Source organism: Agelaius tricolor, unplaced genomic scaffold (genome assembly GCF_023055355.1).
Source record: "Agelaius tricolor isolate 1412-34295 unplaced genomic scaffold, bAgeTri1.0.p SCAF_38, whole genome shotgun sequence".
Taxonomy (NCBI): Eukaryota; Metazoa; Chordata; class Aves; order Passeriformes; family Icteridae; genus Agelaius; species Agelaius tricolor.
This window is the reverse complement of record NW_027269298.1, coordinates 2194906-2222513: the sequence shown is the minus strand read 5'-3', so window position 1 is coordinate 2222513 and position 27608 is coordinate 2194906. Positions and strand designations below refer to the sequence as shown.

The following is a 27608-nucleotide window of genomic DNA, read 5'->3' as shown; positions in this document are numbered from 1 at the left end:
TCCCTTATCCTGAAGGGCTACACCTATTCCCACCTTTCCCTGGAATTTTTTTTGTGGCTCCATAACCTTTCCCCTCTTTTCCACCAGTGGTTTTCCTTTCCCTGGCTGTTCTGCAGAGAAGCCAAGCAAGCAAGGATGGAAATTGCAATAAGGGAGCACCTGGGAGCCTTGAACCCGCCACACTCTGATTGCTAAGCAACAGGGAGAAATGTTTTTCCTGTTTTCCTTTCGGTTGCAGGCACCTTAGGTGGTATTTATTAAAAGAGCTGACTGAAACATTCTGGCAGAAAGGTGATAGGGAGATAAAAGCTGCTTTTAAAGACAAACAGCTCGAGAGATAATGGTCCTTAGCAGAGGGGCTTAAAGCCTGCTGAACTCTGCACTCTAGGGAGAGCCAGGTGGGAGAAGGGACAACGCTGCCCCCAGGAGCTGCAGCTTCCTCCGGGGTGGGGATGTCCCTAACAAAATTCAGTGTGGGGATGTCCCTAACAAAACTCCCTGAGTGCCTTGTGATCCTGAGCTTTGGTCCCTGCATCCCCCTGCCAGCACTGCCCTGCAAAAGGCTCTGAGGTCTCTTGGTGCTTTTCACACCTTGGGCCCTGCTGCCTTCAGCTTTTGGGGCACTTTTTGATATTAATGGTTGTATCTTTTCTCTTATTTTTCTGAGTATTTTCTCCTTTGCTGTGGAGGAGTCCAGGTGCCTGCTTGAAGTGTGCTGTGGTTGCTTCTTTCTGAGAAAGTGGCTTGATCTCCCCCCACCTCACACGCTGGCCTTGTTCTGATGAGCTTTCAGAGGTCAGAAAGTTTGGAAAACAGATATTTGTGTTGTTGCTTGCTGCCCTAACGGAAGCTCCTCAAATACTTGATAAATTGCCTGGAGAAGAGAAGGTTCTGGGGCAATCTTAGCATCCCAGAGCATGACGTGGCTTCAAGAGAGCTGGAGAGGGACTTTGTACAAGGGTCTGGAGTGACAGGACAAGGGGCAATGGCTTTAAAATGAGAGTGGATTTAGATTAGATATTAGGAAGAAATGTGCCCTGTCAGGGTGGTGAGGCCCTGGCACAGGTTTTCCAGGGAATCTGTGGCTGCCCCTGGATCCCTGGCAGTGTTGCAGGCCAGGCTTGGAGCATCCTGGGCTAGAGGAAGGTGTCCCTGCCCATGGCAGGGGTTGAACACGACAATCTTTAAGGTCCCTTTCAACCCAAACCTGTTGGAATCCAAAAAACCCAACCCCTCAAAAAATCTGTGCTTCTGCCACAGCCAAGGGAGTGATGTAAGGAGTAGGATGGAGGAGAAATATTCCTGCAAGCTCTTGAGCCTCCAAGGCTCGTGGAATGATTGCTGAGCTTCAGGAGCCTCGGCAGGAGCTGCCATGGGCCAGCTGTGCACAGGGGCTGCAGGAAATGAACCACAGAATGGCTGGATGGAGACTTTTAGATCCTGATTGCCCAGGGATTTGCTGTGCTTCCTCTGCTAGGAACTGACAGTAATTAGGGGCTTGCCTGGCTGTGTTAATGCTCGGTGAGGAGGAGAGCTGTGCTCCTGAATTAACCCGGCTGGCCGAGGGGAGCAGGGGGTGCTGCAGCTGGGGAAGGGCACAAGGGGCAGCAGAGCCTGAGCCAGCCTTCCTCCCTGCCAGCACAGAGTTCACAGTGCCCGACCTGTCGAAAACAGCTCCAAAAAACACCCAAAGCCTGGAGGCAGAGGGATCCAACTGCCCTGGATCTGAAATACTCAGCAGAGAACCTCCTGAAATCCATGCCTGCTGTAAGCTGTGGCAAGTGGTGGCTGGCTCTCATCTAAAATCTGGTTAAATCAGGGTATTGATCATGCTGGGAGTGAGAATTGGGTCTGTGAGGGTCTGAGGTCTGTTAGTCCCCAAATTTGGGGGGACCCAATCTCACATCTCAGTACAGATTGTATGGACAGAGCAGTGACATTGTTTTCCCTTCTTGCTCAAGTTTTTCCCCTCATCCTGAAGTGGAAGAGATAGTACTGGTTGTTTACTGTTGGATTATTATCATTATTATTTCTTATAAAATAACTTCCAGCTGAGCCTGGGCAGTGAAAACAAAAGTATTTTCCAATTAAAATTGGAATGCCCAAAACGTTTTGATCTAGCACATAATGCCTAACCTCCAGTTAGTAATTCTTGTAACTAGGTAGCACTTTTCCTCTAAAATGCCTTAAAAACAGCAAGAAAAAGGGCTTCCCCAGCTGCACAATAGAAGGAAGTGCTGAGGGCTCCATGTCAGAGCCTGACACAGACTCGCCTTGTGAGCTGGTGCCAGAGCTGGGACAGAGGCCGGATAATGTTGCAACTCCCACATAAAGCAGCCCAGTTCCCCTCAGAGGCTGCTGCTTTGGGTCCTGGGTCCCTCTCTGGTCCAACAGTGAGAGCTGGAGGTGTGTGGTGCTCCAGAGGGGCTCAGTTTGAGGTGATGAGGGCGATTCCTGCCTCCTCTGCTCGGGGCTGAGATCAGCTCTTTGCAGCTCTTGGCATCGGTGCTGCTGTGCTTCCACTGAGGCTCAAAGGGAATGTGGGTTTGTTGGGGGGCTGGCAGTGCCCTGGGGGTGCTGGCAGGAGCCCTGGGTTGTTTGCAGGCAGCTGATGGCAGGCAGGAGCAGCTCCTGTGGGAGTGTTTGTGAGCCACGCTTTGGGGTGGGCAGCCTCACTTGATGGCAGAAAAACCCCCACAGGAACACTGAGCACAGGAACTGGGTCACTGTGGGGTTTGCCCTGTAGGAAATGTGCTGGGAAACCCCAGTCAGCAGCAGAGCAGGGAGAGGAAAGCAAAGGAGGGCTGGAGGATGTGGCTGAGGGAATGCTCAGACACCACGGGCTGGGGAGAGGCAACTCGGGGTCCAGGGTGAGCCCAGTCATTAACTGAGGTCTGAATCTGCAGGTCCTGACTAGGACAGCTTGACCCAAATTGATTCCCACACCAGAAAACTGGCTTAAAGTTTCCAAAAGTTTCCCTGTGTTACCCTCTCCATGTTACTGACCCTGCAGGAAAGGCTGGAGGCTGAAGCAGAGGAGCAGAGCTGCTCCAGTGTTGGGCGTGTGGGTTTGTATTTATCCAGCCAAGAGCTGATTTCAGAGGGATGGAAAGGCAAAAATTGGTGGATTTCTCACAGCACCCAATTCCTGGGCCTGCCACAGTGGATGGGACATTTACAGGTGACATGGAAAAGCTCAGTGTGTTGTGAAAAGTTTCTGGCTGAGTTTGCCAAGTGCAAGTTGACAGTATATTTTTTTTAATGAGTCACCCAAGCACTGATCCTTTTCTTAAATCCCTGAAGTCACATGCATGTCAATTAATCCCATTTTGCAACAATTTCTCGACCTTCAAGGGTGCCAGAGGGAAACCTGGGGGTGTGATGCTGCCTGCTCCCTTTCACCTGTGTGCTTAGAGGCAAATGAGAAGCCTTGAAAAGTTATTTTATTTGAATCTCATGATTTTCAAGAGCCTTGCCCCTGAGTGTTTGGGGTTAGCTAGGCAGAGCAAACATCCTGAACTTGGGCTCCTGACCCTGCTTTGAGTGTTTTGCTTTTCAGACCCAGAAGGCTCCCAGGAGAGGAGAGAGGAAACTGAGTGGCTATTTTTAAACCCCTGCAGTTGCTTTCCTGCCTTATATTATTTATTATCCATTATCAGAAGTGTTTTTCCCCTGAAGCCATCTTTAGTGGTCAACCGAGGGACGGTGAAAATGGCCCATCAGACAGAGCTGCATCTTTCTGCAGAGGTCAGACGGAGCTGGAGGCTCTGGGAGGGTTTTGCCAGCTGAAAATGAGTGCTGCTGTTGTTTGTTGTGTGCACTCGAGCCCTGCCAAGCAGTTCCAGGGGTGGGCTGTGACTTCTCTGCCCTAAGACTCAAACATGAAGCAAAGCAGAGTTTCCCTCTGAAATATTTCACAGCCCAGAGAGGCAACACTGATTTCTGCTGGAAAGCAGGTCCCTGCCTCTGATTTCAGCAGGTCCCTGCCTCTGATTTCAGCATGTCCTGAGCAAAGGGATGCACAACACTGGGTTTCACAGCACATCTTGCAGTGCCAGGTGGTTCCTGCATGACGTGGCAGTGGGGCTGGGGACACCTCTGCAGGGAGCAGCATCACATCCTCCTGTGCTGGAGCGAGCTCCACTGACCCACCTGGCACTGCAGGGTGCCCTGGGCAGGGATCAGGGCTGGATCTCCATGCCTGGGCAGGCTTAAAGCGTGTCTATTGCCCCCAAAGGTGTGGGGCTGCCAGGGCAGTGCAAGGCCCTGCTGCTGGGCTGGGTCCCCTTTCCCAGGATGTCCAGGAAGTCCCCTCTGACCTCTTTGGCTCCAGATAGAGCAGGACAATAGCCCACGTTGTCCTGGCTCATCCTTCTGCCTGGTAAACTTTCCAGTTGGAAGCCTATCACAGCCTGGCAGCTTTGTTAATCCCTTCCTGCCCGGGCAGGAGCTGCTGGTGCCCTGGGCAGAGCTGGACATGTGAGCCTTGGCTCCATCCTCGCTGGAAATAAAGCTGCAGGGCTGGAAGGCCCTGGGAGGCCGGTGTTATTTCAGCTGCAGAGGGAGCTGAGGCATGAAAGTCCCGGGTTTTGGTGGTGTCAGCAGCACTGCCCGGACCCTGGGATGCAGTTTCTGAGTTTGTGAGGAGGGAAGGGGAAGAGCAGGGGAGGGCTGGAGCACGCAGTGCTCAGCACAGGGGGCTGATGAATAACAAACAGTTTTGCTCATTTCTCTCCGCTTCTGAAAACAAAATTATGTTGCAGGGGTTCTCTAAAGTGGGATCTGCAGCCCTGCTGTCCCCCAGGCTCGTTTTGCTTTCCTGGAGTCCCTGCTGGGCCGAGAGCACTGCCCTGGCCCCTAATGCCCCCTTTGCCTGTGCTGGGGGGCCGGCACTGACTCACCGCGGGTCACATCACCGCAGTCCCGCAGGGGACACTGCCTGCTGTCCCCGCAGCGCTGTCACCGTGTCACCGAGCCCAGCGAGGGGCTGGGGGCTGAGCTCATGGGCCGGGATAACGCTGGCATGAAAGCACGTGGTGCTGATGATATTCACGGGCTGGCAGTTCACACTTTTCCTTTGGCTGGCGGTGTGTGACCCCCAGTGCTTCACGAGCACCCTCGTGGCACAAAGCTCCACTCCCAGAGCCGTTGTCACCTCTGTGACTTTGCTCCCACCCGGTTACACAAAGTTCCACTCCCAGAGCCGTTGTCACCTGTGTGACTTTGCTCTCTCCCATCAACGGTAAAAAAAAAAAAAAAAAAAAAAACAACAAAAAAACAACAAACCCGGTGTTTTTTCCCCCCACCCAGCTGAGGCTGGAGCCCCGGCCACCCCATCCCGCAGCCCCCCGGGATAGATCATGATACGAGCAGTGCAATGGGGAAGAAGGTGAGGGAGTAGAAGTCTATTTTTGGGCTGATGGGGATCTTGAAGTTTATAATGAATTTTCATTCTCAGAAGGAGGTGGGGCTTTCAGTTCCGGAGTGGATGTAGATTGCTACTGGGATTAGGCTGATTAAGAAGGAGGTTTTGACTGTGTTTGTAATTGTGTTGGGGGTGTTCTGGAGGCTGTTGGATAGGAGTGGAAATAGGATGGGGTGGAGAGGGTTACTAGGGTTAAGATTATGAATGTGTTTAGGACTAGAGAGGGGTTCCATTACTTTCACTTGGACTTGCACCAGGATGAGGGGCTCCTAAAACCATTGGATTACTATTGTCCTTTGAAAGTAAGGAGACTGAGGTTTTATACTCAGATACGAGAGTTAGCAGTTCTCGCTGGTTTTACCTCTCCTTTCCTCCATCATCCTCATAATCCTCATCATCCTCCTCCCTCCCTCCTCCCCTTTGTGCAGCCCCGCCGCCTTTCACACCCGCCGTGTCCCCATCCCCGTTCCCCCTCCCTGAGGGGGCCGAGCCGAGCCGGGCCGGCCCCTGAGGGCGGGCGGAGGCTGCGGGAGGGAGGAAATCCAGCCGCGCTTCACAGCCCAGCCGGCTCCGTGCCTGCCCCGCCGTGACATCAGCCCGCTCCCGTGCGGTGCCTGCCCCGCTCCTCTCCGCTCCTCTCCCCCCGAGCATCGCCCCCACGTCCCCGCTGCGGCTCCCCGGGCAGCCGGGGGGGCTGGCGGGGCCGGCGGCGGGGTTCGGGGCAGCCGGGGATGCGGCGGCCCCGCCGATGGTGAGCCGCCGCCGGGCCCCGCCGCACCATGGCCCCGCCGGCCCCGAGAGGATGTTCGAGGGCTGCCGGCGGGCCAGGAGCCTCTGGGGCGGCGTCAGGCTGGAGGTGGCCGGCGAGAGCAGCCCCGTGGTGCTGCACAGCTTCACGCAGCTCGACCCCGACCTGCCGCCGCTGGAGGTGAGTGCGGGGTCTGGGGGGTTTGGGGGGCTCCGCCTCGCTGGCAGCGTGGGTAGGGCTGGCCCGGAGTTTGTGGGCATCCGCAGGGTGATTCGCAGAATTCTGTTACACAGAATCGCTGAGCGGTTTGGCTTCGGAGGGACCGTAAAATCGTCTTTCTCTCCAGCCTCGCCATGGGCTGGGATGCCTTTCACCAGCCCAGGTTGCTCCAAGCTGCGTCCAGCCTGGCCTGGAACGCTTCCAGGGGCAGCCACAGCTTCTCTGGGCAGCCTGTGCCCAGTGCCTCACCACCCTCTCAGAGAATAATTTCTTCCTAACATCTAAATCTGCCCTTCTTCGGCTTAAATCCTAACACTCCATGCCCTTGCAAAAGTCTCACCAGCCTTCTTGTAGAGCCCTCTAGGTGCTTTAGGGGTTTGGTGTTTCATTTTATTGAACAAATGGGTGCCCCTGCTTGTTGGGGTTTTTTTTGTTTGGTTTTTTTTTGTTTTTTTGCTGTGAGTCCCTGTGCCCCTGGGGACTGTAGGGAGAAACCAGATGCTCTCCCTCCAGGCACCCAGGGAAAGGGGCAGATTGTTAAAACTTAGGGCTTTTCGTATTTTATTTGAGACTTTGGCTGCGGGAGGCAGGAGTCTGCTCAGATCTGAGCTGTTTGTAAAGGCTTCAGGCTTGTCCAAACCACAAAAGTGTCCTCTGGGAAGGTTACGGGCATTGGGAGGACTTTCCTGGAGGATGCAAAAATATTTGTGCTTGTTTGGATTCGACCCCGGGTGGTTCAAAGTCAGGCTGGTCCCAGCGAGGCCCCGAGCGCTTTGTTGATGGCAGTTGCATGTGGAGGCACCCGAAATAATCTGAGTCAGAGCTGGGCCTTTTATCTTTTATCCTCGTAATGGATGATCGTCATCGGTGTGATGGGAGTGTCCCTGGTTGGGAGCAAACGGTGTGTCAGGAGGAGCTCGGCGGGAGGAAGATTTTGCTCTTCAGAAGCCGCAGCCCTGGCGGCGCAGGGGTTAAGAGCAGCGAGGGTCAGCCAGTCTGGCTTTGCTGGGATTTGGAGCCAGCTGCAGATGTGCTGCTCTGGATGCTTCCCGCTGGAAAAGGGGCGGTGCAGGGGGGGAATCACCACTAAAGCCTCTCTGGCTGCTGTGCAGATAACCCGCTGAGGGCAGCCCGTGTTTCGGGGAGGGCAGCGGCTCCTTCTCCCGAACAACCAACCCCACAACCTGCCATGGAAAAGTCCTGCTCAGGAAGGGATGATGAGCTCAGGCTGTTCCGCTTCACCTCTGGCCTGGTGGCGGCAGAGCTCGTCAGCTCCGGGAGAGTTCATGGAAGCTCCATCCAGCTTGTTTTCCCTGCTCTCCCCTCCCCGCTGCTCTCTCCTGGGGGTGGGCGTGCTGACATGCTTTGGAGTGCATCATCTGGTTCGTGTTATGCCTGGCAGGAAGTCCAGCCTCGGGAGGCTCAGGGGCCGTGCTTTTGGCAGGGAGAGCAGGGGCAGGGAGGGGGAAAAAAAAGGGGAAAAAGAGGGGGTGATGCAGCGTGCTGCCCCTCTCATGCCAGGGGACAGCCTGCCTGGCACAATGTGCCCTAGCTGGAGGAGGCTCTGGAGCTCAGGGGGGGATTTGGAGCATCTTGGGTGATGTGGCTGTGAGGGAAAAGGGATGGGGCTGAGGGAGGCTTTGCATGGCCCTGAGCAAAGCCCTGCTCACCTGAGCCTGGCACGGGCACAGCTGCCAGCCAGGGCTCCCCTCGAGCTGCCTGCACCCACATCTCTGCCCTGGGCTGTGCTGGGGAATGGTCAGAGCACAGCCCCAGCATCTGCTCCCTCGAGTTTCCCTCCCAGTCCTGAACAGAGAAATTCCTCCTTTTATTTTTGGTTTTTTTCCTATTTCCAAGTGATGGTGAGAAAAGGGGCAGCCCAGAGGGGTGCACTGTGACCTCCTGAGCAACTTTGGGATGCACAGGGTGTTCACTGCACGACTGGGGAAAGGAAAACATGTGTCACTGTTGTGACAACTGTGGTGGCCTGGTGGGGCTGCAATCCTCAGGCAGAGCTGTAGCTGCACACTGAGAGGAGAAGGCAGATTATTTGAATAAGATCCCCCAGGGACCATCAGTGTTTTGCTGAGCCCCAGTGACAGTCCCCAGGACACGTTTGGGACCTTTGTCACCTCATCAGAGGGAGCTGTGCTGGTTTTGGCAGAGCTCCTGGGTGGAGAGTCCGGTCCCACAGGGAATGGAGGCTCCCTGGAAAGCTGCTGGGCAGGCTGCAGGGATTGTGGCTCTCTCTGGTCCTTGCTGAGCCCGCAGGGGATGGCAGCAGGGCAGACTTTGCCTGTATCCCGCAGCAACGGTATCGATCAGCATCTGTGAGCATCACTGAGTGAGGCCTCCTGGCCCTGCGAGCCAAGGGCTCTCACCAGCATTCGAACCACGGGGGATGGAAAATTTAAAGAGACTGTCTCAAGTGGGGGATTGACAGGGCAGCTTTGCAGACCTTTTGTTTTGACCTTTTCAGTTCCAGTCCATTCCATATTCAGCAGTGAGTGTCAATCCTTCCAGTCCAGCAGGAGCCACAGAGTGAATCTGGTGGCCCTCCTGGTTCTGCTGGCCAGGAGTGGCCTAAAACACCACTGCAGATGACACAGACTGAAACTTTCATGCAGCTGATGTTGCTGAACCTCTGAGGAGGCTGGGCTGACTCTTATTAAAAAAAAGCCCTTATAAAAAAGTCCTTGTAATTCTGGCTGTGTTTGTTTTCTGAACAATTAGGAGATTTTCAGTTGCTAAATGAATCCTTGAAAACTTGAATTGCTCAGCCCAGATGCCTCATAGGTCAGTGCTTGTTCTTTACAGCTGGGAGGGAGAGGCAAAGATGTCTCTTAAAAGCCATTTTCTTTTCACTTCCTATGGTGCCTTTGGAATAAGATCCTTTCCTCCCAGCCTGTTCTCCCCCCCAGGCACAACCTGATATGTCCCCTGCAATTTGCCAGATGAACATCATCTGTTGGTATTTCTTGGATGGGGAGCTACCTTCTGGCTCCCTTCCAGAGGGGTTTGGTGAGGCCTGGAGCAGGCTGGGATGCTGATTGTTGGTGGCTGATGCAGGGTGGGAGGGGTTTTTTGTTATTATTGTTTGATATGGTTAGAGGGAAGCTGGAGAGAAGCTTCCAAATGAGTTTGTGTAATAATTGTTTTACTCAGAGGCTGCTGTGCCATGTTTCCATAAGGGTGGGCACCCCCATACTGGGGTCTCACTGAGGTTTTAGTGGATATAGTACCAGACTGGCAGCCCTGGAAACTGAAATCTGTGTTTGTCCACAGGATGAATGGGCAAACAGCCCCCTAGGCCACCCCGAGCTTCAGCATCACTCAGCTTCAGCCCCCTGGCCCAGATCACACTATTGCTCCACTGCAGCCTCTCTTTTTGTGGCTCTCAGGGTGGCATCACCAGGCAGGGGCCAATAAATGCTGTCCTGGAGTATTTCCCCACTTCCCTGGGCCTGGCTTTGGGGTGTGATGAGCAAAAGGAGCATCAGGCCAGCTGTGCCTGCAGGGATGGGTCTCATTTAGCACCCACCACTGTTTGGGATTTGGGGTCTGGCTGTGATCACCCCACTCTCAGGGCCAGAGCTCTGCCTGGTTTTAGGGCCCCCTGAGTTGGTCTGGCCAGCAGCTCCTCCATCTCTCCTCCCAGCTCTCTAGCCAGCCTCTGTGTCCCCCGAGGGGAGTGTAATTGAAGGAGAAAAGAGCTTATTTAGGTCACTCCAGACCCCATTTAAAGGCCAGGCATGCCCTGCTCACACTTTCTCTAACACCCTTATCTCCAGAGCTGCCTAATGCCTGGCTTTCAAACGTCCATGCTCCTTTTATTTAAATATATCCTTGCAGCAGGGCTGTCTCAGTTCTCAAATATTTCTTCATCTCCCACGGACTCAGCAAGAGGGGGGAAAAAATGTGGTTGCTAAGGAGCAGGATTTGGATACAAAGCTGGCTGAGCTGCTGGCAGGGGGCCCCGGGGGGCTCCAGCACAGCTCGTGGCCAGCCAGGGTTTGTGCATTGCTTTGGTGGGGTCTGGGGGGGAGGATTGGGGTTTGAAACATTCCTTTGGCCTTGGGGAGAAGGAGTTGAGTTGTGGGATCGAGTCCTTTTACAGGTTAATGTGATGTTTGTGTGGGTTAGCTCCCACAGCAGCAGCCGTGGCTGCTCCCAAGTGTGTGTTGTGTTCCAGGGGTCTGTGGGATCTTTGTTTTGCAGAGGGAAGCATCTGTGGGCTGAAAGGTGATGCTGGCAGTGGGGTTTGGTGCCCAGGAAGAAGCATCACGCTGGAATTGTGAGGCAGCCCCCGGCTGGAGCATTCCTGGGAACACCAGCAGCAGGGCAAGGACTGGGGTGTTTGGATATTCCAGATATCAGGTGTCTCAGTGCCCAGGTGGGGACTCACCTGCACCTCACAGCAGCCCCAGTAATGATGCATTTGGACTTTGCTCCTGAATCGTTAGGGAAAGGGAGTGCTGAGCACGGAGCACTAATCCCAGTGATCCCAGTAATCCCAGTAATCCCAGTGATCCCAGCCGGGCTGCCTGAAGGGAGTCACAGGGAGGGGGTTGGAGCAGGGGCAGAGCTGCAGGGGCTGCTCTGGGCACTGGGCTGGCACAGGGGGTTTGTGGAGGGGCCTTTTGTTATGTTCACAGCTGGGAACAGCCCTGCCAGAGGTGCCAGGAAAGTCCTTTCCCAATTCTGAGCGCGGGCAGCGTGGGCTGGGCTGTGCTGCTCTCCTCCTGCGCACTGGAGTGACTCTGCAGCTCCCCAGACCTCGTCCCTCACCTGGTTTGGGTTTGTTTTTGTGATGTTATGCAAATCACCTCTCTGGTTTTCAGTCACATTCAGCTGTGCTGGCCCAGGTTCTTGCAGGGCAGCACTTTCACATTAGATAACGCCGAGTTCCCTCCACCTGAGGGTCAGGAGTTATGTGACAGCTGAATGTCACTGGAGATTAAGCACAGCAGAGGCTCCTGGCGTGGCCCTTTTGCCTCGGCTGGCTCCACAGCAGTTTGTTTTCATTACACTGTTGGTATTTGGATGAGCTCTGCTGTCAGAAACGTGCTGGGACGAGAAAGGGCATCCTCCCTCCACACCTGGGGTGCTGGGAGCAGCTGCTTGGGGAGCCCCGGGCTCAGCAGAGGCAGGATGGGGATGGCTCTGCCTGCCAGGGACCAGCCGAGCCCTCAGAGCCACTGGGAGGGGAAGAAAAGTTGGTCTAACTTGCAGACAGAGCAGATTGGAGAGGAAACTCATCGGAGGCAGCTTCATCTGGAATGCTGAGGCATTATTTTTTTGCTTTCTGCTAACCACGGTCCAGCAGCTGAACTGAGGGCTTGTGTGGAAACCTGCTTTGCCAAGGGCTCGCTACCTGTCTTACCAGAACTTCTTTTCATGTGATGGAGCAAAACCACACAGCCTTCCCCTGCTTCTTGCAGGGGTTGGGTCTCCATGGTGACTCTGAAGCTGAGAGCCTGCCCCAGGCTCCTGCTCCAGCCAGAGTGTGTTTGTGAAATGATGTGTTTGCTTTGGGTTCACCTCCAGGAGTCGGAACTGACTTCAGGAAACCAAGGTTTAGCCAAGCTGGGCGAAGCAAAGCACCTTGCCTGGGACTGGCAGGGGCAAAGCTCAGCTGTGGGAAGTCAATAAGGATGCTGAAGCTCCACCTTCATGTGGCTGGCGGGTTCAGGACCTCACCTTCCAGTTTAGGCTGAAACCCTGGGGATTTTGGTCAGACAGCTGTCTAAGAGGCTCAGTTGGTGGCCTGCTGCTGGCAAGGTCTGGCTCTGTGCACTGCAGCAGCAGCAGAGCCTGGGAGCTGGGGCTGATGGTGTCACCCCAACAATCACTGCAGACCCTCCAGGACAAGGCCAACACTCAGGTTGGTGTATCACCCTAAAGTAGCCCAGCTTTCCTCCAAAAGCTGCTATTTTTTTCTCCAAGAGCTTCTATTTGTTTGCTTTTGGTTGTATTTTTCATGGCTATCTGGTCCCAGCTGCAGTTCTGCTGCTCAGCAGCCCTGTGCTGAGCAGTGTGTTGGTGGTGCCCGTTGCTGGTGACACTCACTGGCATTTCTGGGTTTCCAGACAATGTGCTTTACTCCATTCTGTCCCTGTTGCAACAGTGAGAGCTGGCACAGACACAGGACAGGCCTGGCTGGTTCTTCCCTGGCAGAGCTGGGGTGACTCAGAGCATAGCTATGGATCACACCAGTGTCATAACAAGCACTTCTTCCCTGAGGTGCTTCTTAGGGGGGTATTCCACAAACTCCATCTCTCCCCGTGCTCATTCCCATGGGTTTTGGTGTGTTCCTCAGCAAAAGTCAGCTCTGGGAGGATGGGGGTGTTTGAGGCTTGGCTGGTCTTAATCCAGGGAACATCAAAGGAAAGGAGTCAGGGCATGGAGGTTGGCACTTCTGCCCTCTTCACATTGATGCTGCCCCACAGCCATTGTGCACTTCAGCTTTTTGGATATCCCAAAATAATGTTATTAAATGTGAGGGTGGGCTGTAGGAGTGCTCACCTGTAATGCCAGAGGATGGAGGGGGCAGGGTGGCAGGAGCAGGTGAGTGGGGTTGGGAACGTGTGTGCACCGGCTCACTGAGGTGTGTAGCCAGGAGGAACAGGCTCCTGTGGATGTTTGAGCTGCTCTGCAGTGCTCCATGGCCAAAACCCCGCACCTACAGAGCAGGGCTGAGGGTCTGGGGCAGGAATTCATCCTCCCAGCCCGGGCACCTGCACCCCTTGTGCCACAGATCTGGCACACAGGGCAGGACCCAGGGCCAAACCTCACTTTGGTGTGTGTTCAGACACTTGACAACAGCGCGATTTTTATCCTTTCCCAGTGGTTTTCTCTCCAAAGGTGCCAGTTAATCGTAAAATCTCATTTGCCTCAGCTGTGGAAATCACCGGGAGCTGGCGGAGCATCCCGTTCCCCCCCTCCAGGTGTCGGCATGTTGCCACCTGCTCACGTCGCGCTTCCTGCCTCGTTGACACCTATTTAAGTAATGCTCCCAAGGTGAGATTTACTTGTTTACAAAGCGGGAGCGTTTGCTCTTGCCTCTTCCACCTTCCCACGGGAGTAGCGGGATGCTCTGCAAGGGGAAAATCTCCTCGGAGCGAAGGGAATGGCCTGGAACCCGCAGCTGGGCTGTGCCGGGACACGCTGGGGCTGCGGGTGTCAGGAGGAGGCTGGGACGAGCCCGGCTGATCCCGGGAATCACAAACCAGCAGCAAACGGAGGAGCCTCGCATCATCCCGGCCAGGCTGGGAGCTGGGCACGGCCGGAGAACAAAGCCCCGCATTTATTCCTGCCGTCCTTTCGCCGCCAGCCCCTCCGCGCTGGATTGTTCCTGCATTTTCTCTGCTTCAGCTGTTTACTGGGTCACCCTGGTGCAGACACGCACGCACAGAGCCGGGGCTGTCGCTGTGCCACCGGCGCTGCCATCGAGCCGGCTGGCACAGCGCGCCCGGGGCCAGCCTGGGCTGGGGGCATGCACAGCCCCCCGGGCACCCTCTCTGCACGGGATTTTGAGGAGGGGGTCCCTAAAGGTCGGGGGTTGTCAGCTTTGCCCGGTTTGGTCATGCCGGGTTTGGTGGAGGGAACGCTGCTTGACGTAAGGCAGAGTAAACACATGGGTGGACGCGTTTATTTCACTGGGGTTTATTGCACTGGGGTTCATTTTCAGTTCAGTTTATCTAAGCTAAGGATGTGTCTGAGCTAGATTGAAATTCACCTTGTTCAAATGGAAACGGAGGGGAAAGGTGCTGTTTTAGTGTGGCCAGGCAAGGCTGTGGCTTTTGGACAGCCCCTGGTATGTGCACCTTCAGAATTCCAGGGAGATTTTGGCTTTGGCTGATTCCAGTGTCTTTGCTGCCTTTTCCCCTCCGCAAGCTGCAGCAGGCGAGTTACTGCCCAGACAGTCACATTTACAATTTAATCAGGCTGCTGGGGAATACTGTGGGGTGAAACTCTCTGGGAATGTCAGTGTGGGGCCAGTGGGATCTGGCAGTTGGGATCTTTGCTTTGCCCTCTTTGCTTTGCCCCTCCTGCACATCCCACCTTGTGTGTGCCCAGGTGAGCTCTCCATTCGTGCAGGACATGGCTGTGCCAGGGCAAGGGGCAGGTTTGACAAAAGGAGCTGATTTTATTGCAGATGATGCTTCTTAAGACAAATTTTTTGGCTGTCTGGGCTGGTGCATGGGCTGAGAGCTGAGTGTATTCAAGGTTTTGCATCTCAGGGAACATAAAGGCTTTTGTGAAGATGGAGTCACTTGCAGGTGCTGATGCATGCAAAGGACAAGCATTGCCCTGGAGCTGCCACAAGGAACAGGCCTTTGTGTCCTGGTGAACATGTGTGATGCCAGAATTGACATTTTAGCTGTGACTGTTCCAATCAGTTTCAAGGAACATCATCTCTGAGTGCTAAGCTCATCTCCATCCCTTCCCCAGTACACCTGCCAGCTGTTGCTGCCCAGAAATAACACGTTTGGTGCACCAGGGGCCTGCTCCAGAGGTGGAATTGATAGAGTAGATTAGGTCAGGTAGGCTGGAACTCTTCAGGGCACCCCTTGTGTTTAAATTCACATTTGAACAAGGCTGAGGAACTGTCATGTTGCATGTGACTTCCAGGTGCTACTGTACACCCAGAAAAACATCAATCAGTTCTTGAACTTGTTTCAGTTATGTTTTTATTGCAGATGTTTCTGTTCCATCTCAGTAAAACGCAAACCTTTTGTTCTGAGCCGAAATGACTTGGAATGAGAGGCTCAATCTTTATTTAACCTCGCGGAGCAGTACCCACATTAATTTTTCATGCACCGTTTTTCACCAGCCGCGTCGTTCTGGTTTCACTTCCAGTAATGCCCCGGGGGTGTGGGCGAGTCGGTGGCGCAGCAGTGGCTCTGTGAGCAGGGCTGTGTCCCTCTGCTCCGAGCCTGCCCCTGTGCTGGCTCCGGGCAGGGATGCTCCAGGGCCATCATGAGCACGGGGGCTCAGGGCTGTGGAGCAAGAGCCAGATCTGCTGTGTCGGCGGGATCTTTTTTTCCATCGACTTAGAGAGGAAGCAAAACCTGCTGCACTCAGTTTTCTTCGAATAGCCTGCGAGGGGAGCCCATCCCTGCACGTCCCCTGGGAGGGGACACGGGGTGGTGTTTCCATATGGGGTGCAGATGGGTGGTGGCTTCCTGGGTGTAGGAAACTCAGGGTTTGCAGTTCATCAGTCATCCCTGTTGTGGCTGGAGTTTGTTTTTCCCTGGGGAGTCCCCCTGTCAGCCCGATCCCCCAGCCACCTGCATTTCCCCACCTCAGGGGTCTGATCCTGCCCCTTGGAGGCTGGGGATGGAGTGGTCATGCAGAGCCTTTGATTTCCAATCCACAAAAAGAATGGAACAAGTCTCTCCACGTGGGAAGGCTCTTAGTTTTCTCTAAAAGCAAACCAGGAGCAAGTGGGGGAGGAATCCTGCTTATCTGCTTTGTCTCGTTCCTGGACTGAGGCTGAGCTCCTAATCCTTGCTCCAGCCACTGAGTCACTGCGTGTGAGTCACAAGATGCCTCTGTAACCCAGCTGCCAGCTTCCCTTCCCTTATCCCTGGGCCGCCAGGGTGGAGAAGGCTGCCTTTGGATACCCAGAGGGGTATCACAGACACAGGGTCAGAGCTGCTGGTGGTCTCAGAGCCCAAGAGAGGAGAGGTGTAAGATCCCTACAAGAGGCAGATATGGGGTGATGTGGCCTCTCTTTCTCTCTGCCCCATCGTGGTGCTGGGTGATGCTCTGGCTCCAGGGCTGTTCCCCTGAGGCACAGCTTTCTGTGCTGAAACATCTGGAGCAGAGTGTCAGGAAAACCCAGCTGTGGAGCCCAGCATCTGCTGGGGAGAGAACAGGCCCTCAGCTGTTGCCACTGGCCTGGTGTCCTGGCAAAACCACCCCTTTTTCATGGTGGGTTTGAGTTCAGCTTCTGGCCCCTTTTCTGTTCTTTTCCTGTTTCCCCTTTTGTTGCTGTGTTTTTATGGGCTGCTGGAATCAGTCCTGGTTTGAGGCAGCTCGGAGCAGGCAGGAAGGAAGGCAGAGAGTGTTGAAAACCCAAAGGAATTGTGTCTTTCTGCTGGACATCTCTGCATGGGGAGCAGGGGCTGGGTACACCCAGCTGTGGCAGGGGACTGAGCTCCATCAGCAGGGGGAAAGGAGACAGTGGGAGATGAACTTGCCCAGCTGGAGAGAACCACCCCAGTGCCACCATGGCCATGGCTGGGAATTAACAGTTTAACACCCATGGCTGGGATGATGTTTTGGAGCAAAAGTGCTCCTGCCCTCAGTGGGGCTGCTGCTCCATGGGACATGCTGTGAGTCACCAGCGTGGGCACCTTTCCTTCCCCTAAAACAGGGGATGTTTGTCAGCTTCCTCAGCACTTGGGGTAGTCCTTGGAGCCTTCCTGAGCACAGCCAGGGGAAGGAAACAGTGAGTGCCAGGAGTGGATGATCCCTCCAGGCAGAGCTGTGGGGGAAGAGCCACCGCAGGGCTTTTTGCCTGGAAGTCCCCATGGGGGGAAGAGTGTTGTGCTGTGTGTGCTTATTTTGGACGTGTAGGACTGAGGGTGCTTCTGCTTTTGTGGTCTTTATCTTCGGTTCACAGAACTGAGCTTGTTTTCCTTTCACTACCCGGGGCTGACTTTTTTCCTATTTCCTTTTACATAATGTCATACACTCAGCTTTGCATAAGAGGTCCCAGAGTCGCTGCTGTTGCTTGCAGGGGTTCAGGGTTTGCTCCTGGGGGTGAAATGAAAGTGAGCTGGGGGTTGGTGTTGGACATGGGCCGAGCTGGAGCTGGTTTCCTCTGTTTCTGGAAAGGCCCGTTTCCCGTTGCTAGTGGGAAGGGATTATTCTGAGAAAGGGCTGGGGATTGTAAAGACCAAACCCCCACTTGCTGTTCCTGGCTTTACCACCTTTCATCGGGTGCTTTTGAGCTTGTGCAAGCACGGAGCTTCAATGGGAAACCCCTGGTGACGTCTCTGAGGCTCAGCTCTGCCTTTTCTTGTCTCTGTTAATTCCCAACAGGCACACATTCCTGCCTTCCCAGGGGCAGGGTTAGTGCCTGCTCCTCTCTTGTGGCTGGTAGCAGCAGCCCCTTTGAATTCAGCAGAGATACCCTCAGTGCTGCTCTGTACCTGTCTGTAGAACAGGCATTTTGTGTAACTCAACAGAAAGGGGAGCAGAGTAACACAAATATCTTGATTGTTAAACCAGCTGTGGTCCAGAGAGCATCAGCAAAAGCACTTTAAGCAGTTGTGCCTCCTCCACATGTGCTGAAATTAATACCTTTTTCCACTAACAGTTCATTATTTTTGTGCCTTTGGAGGCCAGTGCACTAACCTGGGGCACGTGGGACCAGAGCTCTTAAGACCTGGTAATTGTTGGGTAATTGTCTGTGTGTAAGTGTGGGGATGCAGCCGTGCTCACACTTAATCCTGCACTTTGCTCCTGTCTAACTAAAACCACCTTTGTGACCGAGCTCAAACACTTTCCAAAATGCAGAGCCTGAGCCAATGTTTTGCTTTGCTGTTTGGTTTTTGCATTTTCCCCTCCTTTCATCTGTCGGGAAGAGCCGAAGGCAGAGTCCCTGCTGCTGCTGCTGCTGCTCTCTGCCCGGCTCTCAGGGTCCCTCACACCCTTCCTCCAGGCTCACAAACCTTGGCTGCATCTTAGAGCTCCTTATTAATCCTCTGTGTGAAGACGTGGGGTTTGACACCACGCCGAGTACAAGAACATTCAGCAGAGAACAGAAGAGTTTATTGCACGGAGCAGGAATTCCTCCCTGGTGTAGTCACAAAAGCTTTGAACCATCAGTGGGAGCTCCAGGGCTGGCTGCAATTGGAAGAGGCAGTCCCCAGGCCCAGGGCAGCCATCTGGTGCAGGCTCCCGTTTCATATTTCAGGGGATGAACTCCTGCAGAGTTCACTCACTGCTTCTGCAAAAGCCTCTGCTCTGCACAACTGGGGAGAGTTAAACATGTGGCTTTTCCTTGTGCCCCTTGTGCTCCAGCCTTTCTCCTGGTGTGTGGAGAGGACCAGGATTGCACACTGAACTCTGGAGAAACCAAAGAAAACTTCATTTTTTTTGTGTATTCCCTTTTCTTGATGCCCATCTTGAAATGGTTGGACCTCACTTTCTGGGCTGCCGAGTCCCACCTGTATGAATTTGGTGGAAGGTGCAGATGCCATAACCATCAAATCTTGTTGCAGATGTTTAAAGCACTGCCTGAGCCTGTTGGATTCATCCCTTGTGCCAATAGAAGGGGCTGTTCACCTGTGTCTCACCCTCAGGCTGAGGTGGAGGAGGGTTTGTGTGCTGGCTGAGCCTGACTCATATTCCCTTCTGAGGGGCAGAAAATCCCAGCAGATGTGCAGGGCAGGCAGCAGTGACTGTTGCAATATTCAGTGATTGCTGCCTCCAAGGCCCTGTCTGCTCTGCATCTTTTGAAACAGTGTTATTTCCAATAATCTAAGTAAAGGAAAGCACTCATCTGTCTCTTTAGAGACCATTTTGAAGGCATTCAGCTTTGGCTGACTCGCTGGTGTGAGTGCAGGATTCTGCCTGGCCAGCACAAACATAAGGCACAGGTCAAGGTTTTGAGTCTGTCCCTGCCCTGCTCCCAGCTCACCTGCAAGGGGAGAAACGTGTGCTTGGTGCAGGTGCTGGAATGAGCCTCCTCTGGCTCCATCCTGCTGCTGCTTTTTTGCTTTGGGTTGGTTTTTAACCGATGTGCGCGGAATGCGCAATCAGCATCTCACAGGAGCAGCCGTAGCAAAGAGGAAGCTCACACGGAATATAAATAACCAAATTTTAGAATGTCCCAGTGTAGCAGCTCTCCTGGCTCTTGGCAGCAGCCTGCAGACCGCTGGGAAGCCGTGGCCTCCGCGTGTGGTTTGCAAAGGGGGAACTTTGGGGGATATCACGCAAGTCAGCAAGGCAAAAAATGAATGAATCTGACAGTCTTGGATATGGGAAGGAAATGAAATTTGCTTTTCTGCACATCAGAGTGGGGTGTATCCCCTGCACGTGACATGAAATGCAGAGTGAAAACCCTGCACAGTTGTGGCAATAATTTCCACTGTAGTTGCACAGCGGTTGCCAATGATTCATGGGTTGATCCTGAGATGGTTTTTTCCTCCCATATGATTTAATTTATGAATTTAATTGCATGTCAGCAAGCATCTAATTTTTCTTGATATTTTCATCTGGGGTTTACAACTGCCTGGGCAAATCTCTTTTCTGAGTTAGATTGTACAGGACTCTGGTCCTGCTGGACCCAGAGCTTAAGTGGGAGGTACACAGGGGTAGGGCTGACATGCAGGTTGGGTGATGAAGGCTGGGAAAGAGCTGAGGACAAATTGGGAAGCATTTCCATGGCTTTATTTTTTTGTTGTTGTTGTTGTTGTTTGTTTGGGTTTTTGTTGGTATTTTGTTTTTGTGGGAAACAGCATCTAAAGAAGAAAGACAACTTGGCCAACTTGGTTAGGTGCTGTCAGTGTAGATGTTTGATCCAGAGTGGGCACAAAGCTTTAGCTGTGCCAAGGTTGTGCCAGTCCCCAGGGCAGTGTACTTGAACACAAATTTGTGCCATAATTTATCCCAGAGCACAGAATAAGAGAGGGACAGACACAGGTGCCAGGAAGGATGTTTGGTGTCTGCTGCCTCATGTGGGTGCTCTCAGGGTTGCTCTGGAAGCCATTGAACCCTGGGAAAGGTTCCTGATGTTCACAGCAGAACCTCACAGTTCCTTGAACTTCAGCAAACCAAACCTCTCCATAGCCTGGCATGAAGTGAGAAAAGCAGGTTCAGCGGAAAGTGAAAAAGTCAGCAACCCTGCCCAGGGGGATTCTCTGCCCTCATTCATTACAGCCATGAATGAGAGGCTTTTTCAAGCTTCCCCTCAGTCTCTGGGCTGGCTGTGCTTCCCCGCCTTGATTCCTTGTGAGGAACAGCCCTGGCTTGAGCAGGGTGTGAGAGCAGAGCAGTGGGCACTGCTGTGGTGGGGCTGATAAAGGAGGAGTGTTTGGGTGCACGTGGGATCCATCAGCTCAGGGTCCTGTGGTCCCTGAGGTGTGCAGCCTCTTCTGAGCCTGGGTGTGGCTGTCCCCATGTTCACAGGGCAGTTTGGAGAGCATTTTTTGCAGGGAGCAGCATCACTTCTGGGGCTCCATCCTAAATCCTTTCATGGCAGTTCTTCCTGAGAGTGTTGTTGTCAATGCTCAGGGCTCTTTGAGGGGCACTTGCAGGGCAAGCTGAGGGCTGGCTCTGGCAGGAGAGGTTTGTCCCCACAGCCCTGTGTCCCAGTGATGGTCACCTCCCCCTCCAACAGCTTACTGCTTTCAGGCATTTTTTCCTTCTGCTGAGCTGTGGGTTTTGGTGTGAGTTCGTCCATGTCCTGCCATTTGGTGAGGGGGTTGGAGGGTGGGGGAGATCCCTGCAGTGTTTAAAAGGATCTGGATAAATCTTCTTAAGGGAGGCACTGACTCAGCAGAGCGTGGTTAGGGAGGAGGAGGAGGAGGAGGAGGAGGAGGGAACCAAATTGTCCTTGTGGGGCTGGAGCTGCTGCTGAGCCCGTGCTGGTGTGTGGTGCTGGGGGAGGCCTGTGCCTGGGAACCTGCCCTGAGAAGCATCACCCCTTTCCTCACCACATTTTTGGTGCTCTCCATCCTGCAGAGCAGAAATGGGAGCCTCATCTCTGGGTGCCTGTCACCCAGAGGTGCCTGAACCCTGTGTCCAAACTGGTCCTGGCTGTGCCTGATCTCACCCTGGTGCAGATCTCTGGGATTTCCCCCAGCTTTGAGCTTTGGATTTCTGACTTGTGCCATGGGCAGCTTGGTTTGACAGTGATTATTTTTATTATTATTTATTAGGGAAGTGCACCAGGGTGGCTGGTTCAGATCACTGAGACTCTGCTCAGATCAGCAGCCAGTGTCACCTCACAGGAGAGGCAGAGGCTTGGGGAGGGGAGCAGCCAGGGCTGGGCACTGAGCTGTGCTGTCACTGTCCCCTTCCCTGCCTTGTGAGGGGTCCCACCTTGCACTGGAACAGCCTGGCTTTGCTGAAGGGCTGAGACATGGAGCCAGGGGATGTGGGACAGACCAAGAGCAGCTTCCCAAAGTCCTGGCTCCCCCGTGGGCAGGCTCAGCCAGCCAGACACACTGGTGTCACCTGGTTTGCATTTCTGAGCAGGTGAGGGAGAGTCCCTGCCAGCCAGCTGCTGCCTTTGGCTTGCTGAGATCCCTCACAGGAGCCACAAAAGCGTCTCTGCCACGCTTTGCTGTCCTTATCTCATGGTGTATCTTGTTTTTCCATGCAGAGCTCCACACAGGAGATCGGAGAAGAGCTGGAGGATGGTGTGATCTACAGCATATCCCTCCGGAAAGTGCAGCTCCACCACACGGCCAACAAAGGGCAGCGCTGGCTGGGGGTAAGCTGGGGGCTCCTCCTGCCTCAGGGGAGGATTCAGATGTTTCCCTGCCGTGGGAATCATGTGCTGGTTTGGGAGCAGGGAGTGGGAGCACCTGTTGCCCTCTGATGCATGGGAAGGGGTACAGGTGAAACAATCTGCAGCCCCATTTTGAAAAACTAGGGCAACTCTGATTTGTATCTGGAATTTGGCAACTCTGAGGCCTTTCCTGGGGTTTCCCAAGTGCTCAGGTCCTCTCAGCTGGGTTGCTGGCGTTTGCAGTCTGAGGAGACTCAGCCTTCCTTTCCCAGGAGAGGAAGATCCCTGTGGGGATCCCAGCCTAGACCTGACCTTGTGAAGCTGCTGGGAACACTTTGCCCTTGATGGTGTCTGTCCTCACCCAGCCCACTGACCTCTGCTCCTGTCCTGGCAGTTTGAGAATGAGTCAGCCTTAAACCTCTACGAGACGTGCAAGGTGCGGACGATAAAAGCCGGGACCTTGGAGAAGCTGGTGGAGTACCTGGTCTCAGCCTTCAAGGGCAATGACTCCACCTATGTCACCATCTTCCTGTGCACCTACCGGGCCTTCGCCACCACCAAGCAAGTGCTGGACCTGCTGTTGAACAGGTGAGGCTGCCCTGAGCCCCAAAACACAGCTGGGGGTGGCCAGGAAAGCCCCAGCATCTTCTGCTGTGATGCCTTGGGGGTTTGGTGGCTTCTCCCAGCTCCGTCAGCGTGAGGGTTTTGGGACAGGGCAGGGAGGACACAACTTTCTGGAAAGCTGGAGCTCTTCCAGTGAGGTGGCCAGTGCTGGCTGCTTCCCTTCCAGTAATGGGGAGGTTGTGGCAGAGGGAGGAGAGCAGGACACTGCCCAGCAGGTTCATCCTGAGCCCGTGGCAGAGCTGGGGGTGATGTGGAGGGAGAAGAGGCTGCTCTGAGAGGCAGCAGAGTGCAGGGTGCTCACTGCCTCCCCTCTGCCCCCCCAGGTATGGCAAACTCCACGTGCAGGCGAATGGGGACCATGCCAGGCACACTGTGGACGAGAGGATGGAGCTGAAGAAGTAAGTCTGCCTGTGCTGTGGTGGCTCTGCTGGCAGCTCTTTGGGAGGGATCTGTCATCCCAGCGCTGCTCCCAGGCTTGTGGGCGTGCACACAGGTTTATCCTGCCACCTGATTCCCTTTGCCTGTGTTTTCCCCCTTCCTGCAGCACCATCTCCTCCATCCTGGGGGCCTGGCTGGACCAGTACTCGGAGGATTTCCGCAAGCCCCCCGACTTTGCCTGCCTGAAGCAGCTCATCTCCTACGTGCGCCACAACATCCCCGGCTCCGACCTGGAGCGCCGAGCCCGCATCCTGCTGGCCCAGTTCCAGCAGCAGGAGCAGAGCGAGGCCGAGGCAGAAGGTGGGGTCCTCCCCTGGCTTGCAGGGCTCATTTGGGGCTGCAGGTGGAGGGAATGCTGCTGGTTGGCATTGAGGGCCTCCAAAACTTGAGCCACATGGATGAACACCTGTGAACTCTACATGGGGGTTCACTGGGAAGCCAATCCAACTGCAGCAGGAGTGGGATTTCTAAGTGGATTAGCTAATCTGCCTTTAATCCTCTGTAGACACTTGCACTCAGGTTTAAAATGACTATCCTTTTATCTGAGCCTTGTTGCTGGAGGTGCAAAGCTAGATGGGATGAGCGTGTCTGCAGGGGGTTGGTGTGGGTTGGTGTGGGCACTGCAGTGCTCAGCCTCACCCTTGTCTCCTGTAGCTGTGGACCACAGCAGCTGCACCTTCCAGCTGGTGGAAGAGAACGGGGTCAGTGATGGGAAGCCAGATTTCCTCTCCTTCTCCCCAGAGATGGTGGCAGAACAGTTCACACTGATGGATGCTGTGAGTAGTCACCCACCAGCTGGCTCAGTGGTGCTCTGGGCACAGGCCTGGCTCTTCCCATCCCTTTTTCCTTCTTGCCTGTTCTCTCCTCAGAGAACACCAAGGAGCCCTTCTCCATCCCTTTATCTTCCAGGAGCTGTTCAAGAAAGTGGTGCCTTACCACTGCCTGGGCTGCATCTGGTCCCAGAGGGACAAGAAGGGCAAAGAGCACCTGGCCCCCACCATCCGTGCCACAGTCTCCCAGTTCAACAGTGTGGCCAACTGTGTCATTGCCACTTGTCTTGGGGACAGGTCCCTGAAGCCACAGCAGAGGGCCAAGGTGGTGGAGCGGTGGATCGAAGTGGCTCGGGTAGGACAGCTCCCCTCCCACCTCCACCCAAAAGGGATGAGCTTTTGTCCTGCTGGAATACCAGCAGATCCTCCAGCTTTTTAGCTTTTTTTAACCCCAATCCTGTTATGTCCTTGTCTGCCCTCAGGAGTGCCGGATCCTGAAGAACTTCTCCTCCCTCAGAGCCATCCTCTCAGCCCTGCAGTGCAACGCTGTGCACCGGCTCAAGAAAACCTGGGATGAGGTCCTGAGGTAAGGAGCTCCTGCAGGGCTGCTTCCAAGGGGAATAATATGCTGTGGCACTTGGATGTGTCCATGGGATCACCTGAGCTCCAGCATTGCCTCCTGGAGTGTGCCCAAAACCCAGGGGCCAGTGTAAGGTGTCAGGGACCTAAGGAAGGTGAGGAAATAAAAGCACCTCACCCTTGCGTGTGAAACACCTTGGAATGCCTCCCAAACAGCAAGGCCCAGCTGGAGCTGAGCATGACTGGGGTCATTGGGGTGAGCAGAAGAGAGCCCAAGGAGGAAACCCCACCATGGCAGAATTGCTGACTTTTCCCCTTGTCCCCCCTGTGCAGGGAGAGCTTCCGCACATTCCATGAGCTCTCCGAGATCTTCTCCGACGAGAACAACCACTCGCTGAGCCGGGAGCTTCTCATCAAGGTAGGGGGAAGGAGGACCCTCATTGCCCTGTTCCTGGCAGGCAGCTCAGCTTTCCATGGTGCTCCAGCCACAGGGATAAGGCCCTGGCAGAGCTGCTGGAGTCCCAGGCATGGGTGCAGGCAGGGTGTGCTGAGTCTGGGGAGCAGGCAGGGGTTTCAGACCAAGGCTGGAATTTCTGTTTCTCTGCCCAAAACTTACTACTTGGAGCTGGCAAATCAATTCAGGGAACAGATAAGCACTGGGATGGGATCCAGAACACCAGGTGACAGCTTGTCCCCAGAGGCAGCTGCATGTTAACAGTCCAGTGCAAAGTCCTCTTGATTCCAGGTGGGGTGGTGGAGATGGTGAAAGGCTACAGCAAAAACGCCTTTATTCCATGTGGAGCTTCTCCACAGATCCCAGCCTAGCTCTGGTTTAGGGACTGAGAGGAAACAAAATGCAAAAGGGAACAAAACGTCCCGTTAGGGAGGCATTTATACAGAAATGAGAGCAGCAGTTCCTATCCACCAAGGCTTTCCTCTCTGTGAGCCATGAAAAAGCTTTGATTCCCTCCTCTTTCCTACAATGAAAGTTATATAAATGAAAATGGGTGTGAATTTTAGCTAATAGGTATTAGTGCCATTTCCCACCTGTGCTGATCCCTCCTCTCCCCACCATCCAGGAGGGCACATCCAAATTTGCCACCTTGGAGATCAACCCAAAGAGGGCTCAGAAGCGGCAGCAGCAGCAGCGAGAGATGGTGAGTGTGGCAGGGCTGTCCCTGTGCCCCTCCCCAGCAGCTGCCCAGGCTGCTCCCAGCTCTGCTGACCCCTCTGTCCCCACAGGGTGTGATGCAGGGCACCATTCCCTACCTTGGCACCTTCCTGACAGACCTGGTGATGCTGGACACGGCCATGAAGGATTTCCTGGATGTATGTACCTCCTCCCTGTCCTCCCTTTCCTCCCAGAGCCTGGGCTGATAAAAGGAAGGCTGTGTCCTGTATCCCACACTACATCCTGTATCCCACACTGCACATCCTGTATCCCACACCCCATATCCAACTCTGCCCATCCACCTCTCTCCCAAGGAAATGGGCTACTTTTTCTCAGCAGGGTTACTCACACTGCAGTGGCAGCAAGACAGAGATAGACGCGGGAGGGAGCAATATTCTTCTGCCTGCTCCATCCTGACCTTCATCTCTTTCTTTTCCAGGGTGGGCTGATCAACTTTGAGAAGAGAAGGAAGGTGAGAGCTTTGCCCTGGCAGCTGCACAGCAGGGCTGGTCTGCTGCAATCCCAGGCTCTGCCAGTCACTTTGGGCTTGATCCCTCTCCTTTATTCCTTTGTGTCCTTCACTTTTGGGGGAGGGAATTCTGGTCTCATGGTTTCCATTTGCTGCAGGAGTTTGAAGTCATCGCACAGATCAAGCTGCTCCAGTCAGCCTGCAACAACTACAGCTTCACACAGGAGGATCAGTTTGTGGAGTGGTTCCACAGCCTGGAGCGGCTCAGCGAGGCTGAGAGGTGAGTGAGAGGGAGGTCCCACCACTCATTTCCTCTGACAGCAGCAGCTGCCCCCTGCTCCCTTCTCTGCTCTGCCTCCCTCACACTTGGTGGCAGCACAGGGATCTCAAACCCTCCTCTCTCCCTTCTCAGCTATGGGCTGTCGTGTGAGATTGAGCCACTGTCAGAGTCAGCCAGCAACACGTTGAAGGCCAAGAAAAACACGGGCATCATCAAGAGATGGAGCGAGTGAGTCCCCGGTGGGAGGTGGGGGCCAGCGTGGGGCATCTCTGGCTGGACATTGCAGGGGACCAGGCAGGCATGGCCACTGTCCTGCCAGCCAAATGCACCCTCACCCTGCCCCCTTCTCACCTGCCCCACCTCTCTCCTGGCAGCCGGCAGCCACCAAGCACAGAGCCCTGTGCCAGCGGCAGCTCCCACTCGAAATCCTTCGACCAGCTCAAGTGTGGGCAGTACCTGTGCAGTGGGGATGCCACTGACTCAGTGAGTGTCACCTCTGCTGGCTCCAGCAGCTCTGACGTGGAGGAGATCAACATCAGCTTCATCCCTGAGTCCCCCGACTGCCAGGAGAAGAAGGTACGTGGCAGCTCGCAGGGTCCAGGGGTCCCAGGGCTGCTGTGGCCATGGTGTGGGGACTGTCCCACCTCTGCCCTGGCGCTGGGGCTGGGGGGAGCAGGCGGGGGGCCCGGGGGCTGCTCCGGCAGCACGGCAAGGCTCTGGTGCCTCCAGTGGCTGTAGCTGTGTCGGTCCCCCGTTGTCACAGGTCAGTGAGATCCCTCTGGCCTCCCTCCCCCAGCGCTGGTACGCCCCGTCTGTGGCCGATGGAGAAGCTAAACCCACTGTGTCCTCCGCATCCCCTCTCCTCCCTGCCCTCCAGTTCTGGGAATCCACCTCCCTCTCTTCCCTGGACACGTCAGGCATCGGCTCAGGCTCCAGCAGTGCCTCCTCCTCTTCCGTCTCCTCCACGCCGGTGACGGCCTCCCGCACTCACAAGCGCTCGGTCTCCGGCATCTCCAGCTACTCCTCACTCTCGCTGCCCCTCTACAACCAGCAGGTCGACGACTGTTGCATCATCCGAGTCAGCCTGGCTGTGGACAACGGCAACATGTACAAGAGCATCCTGGTTAGTAACATCCCCAGGGAGGGGTGGGTGGCTTGTGCTGGTTGGATATGGGCATGGCGCATTTTGGGAGGCTTTAGCAGTGTTCTGAGCTCACAGCACTCTGTGCTCACAGGTGACAAGCCAGGACAAGACTCCCGTGGTTATTCGCAAGGCCATGGCCAAACACAACCTGGATGGGGACCGGCCTGAAGACTATGAGCTTGTCCAGATCATCTCGGAGGAGAGAGGTGTGTGTGTGTGCTGGGGTGCGGGGGCTTTCCTGGGCAGCACCAGGCTGGAGCTGGGAT

General features: G+C 54.7%; 1 protein-coding gene and 1 long non-coding RNA gene across 6 annotated transcripts in view; one reads left to right on the top strand and one right to left on the bottom strand.

The window, feature by feature from the left end:
* RALGDS (ral guanine nucleotide dissociation stimulator) overlaps positions 1–27608 on the top strand; it is a 56504-nt gene that overhangs the window by 26759 nt on the left and 2137 nt on the right. For 2 of the 5 annotated variants that reach the window (XM_071454408.1, XM_071454406.1), the window contains exons 2-17: positions 21739–21849; positions 22262–22455; positions 22815–22889; positions 23036–23229; positions 23584–23705; positions 23839–24054; positions 24182–24285; positions 24612–24696; positions 25358–25435; positions 25521–25607; positions 25889–25921; positions 26077–26198; positions 26331–26426; positions 26573–26774; positions 26962–27321; positions 27434–27548. In XM_071454408.1, coding sequence (XP_071310509.1) covers positions 21739–21849; positions 22262–22455; positions 22815–22889; positions 23036–23229; positions 23584–23705; positions 23839–24054; positions 24182–24285; positions 24612–24696; positions 25358–25435; positions 25521–25607; positions 25889–25921; positions 26077–26198; positions 26331–26426; positions 26573–26774; positions 26962–27321; positions 27434–27548 — 2194 coding nt within the window. Of the gene's footprint in view, positions 1–5969; positions 6354–21738; positions 21850–22261; positions 22456–22814; positions 22890–23035; positions 23230–23583; positions 23706–23838; positions 24055–24181; positions 24286–24611; positions 24697–25357; positions 25436–25520; positions 25608–25888; positions 25922–26076; positions 26199–26330; positions 26427–26572; positions 26775–26961; positions 27322–27433; positions 27549–27608 lie in introns of those variants that run through there. The other 3 variants (XM_071454404.1, XM_071454407.1, XM_071454409.1) reach the window with 3 other exon arrangements.
* On the bottom strand, positions 18158–26081 carry LOC139603455 (uncharacterized). The gene is made up of 2 exons (XR_011683681.1): positions 25799–26081; positions 18158–25117 (listed from the first exon to the last, which is right to left on the bottom strand). It is a non-coding gene; the product is annotated as an uncharacterized lncRNA (long non-coding RNA).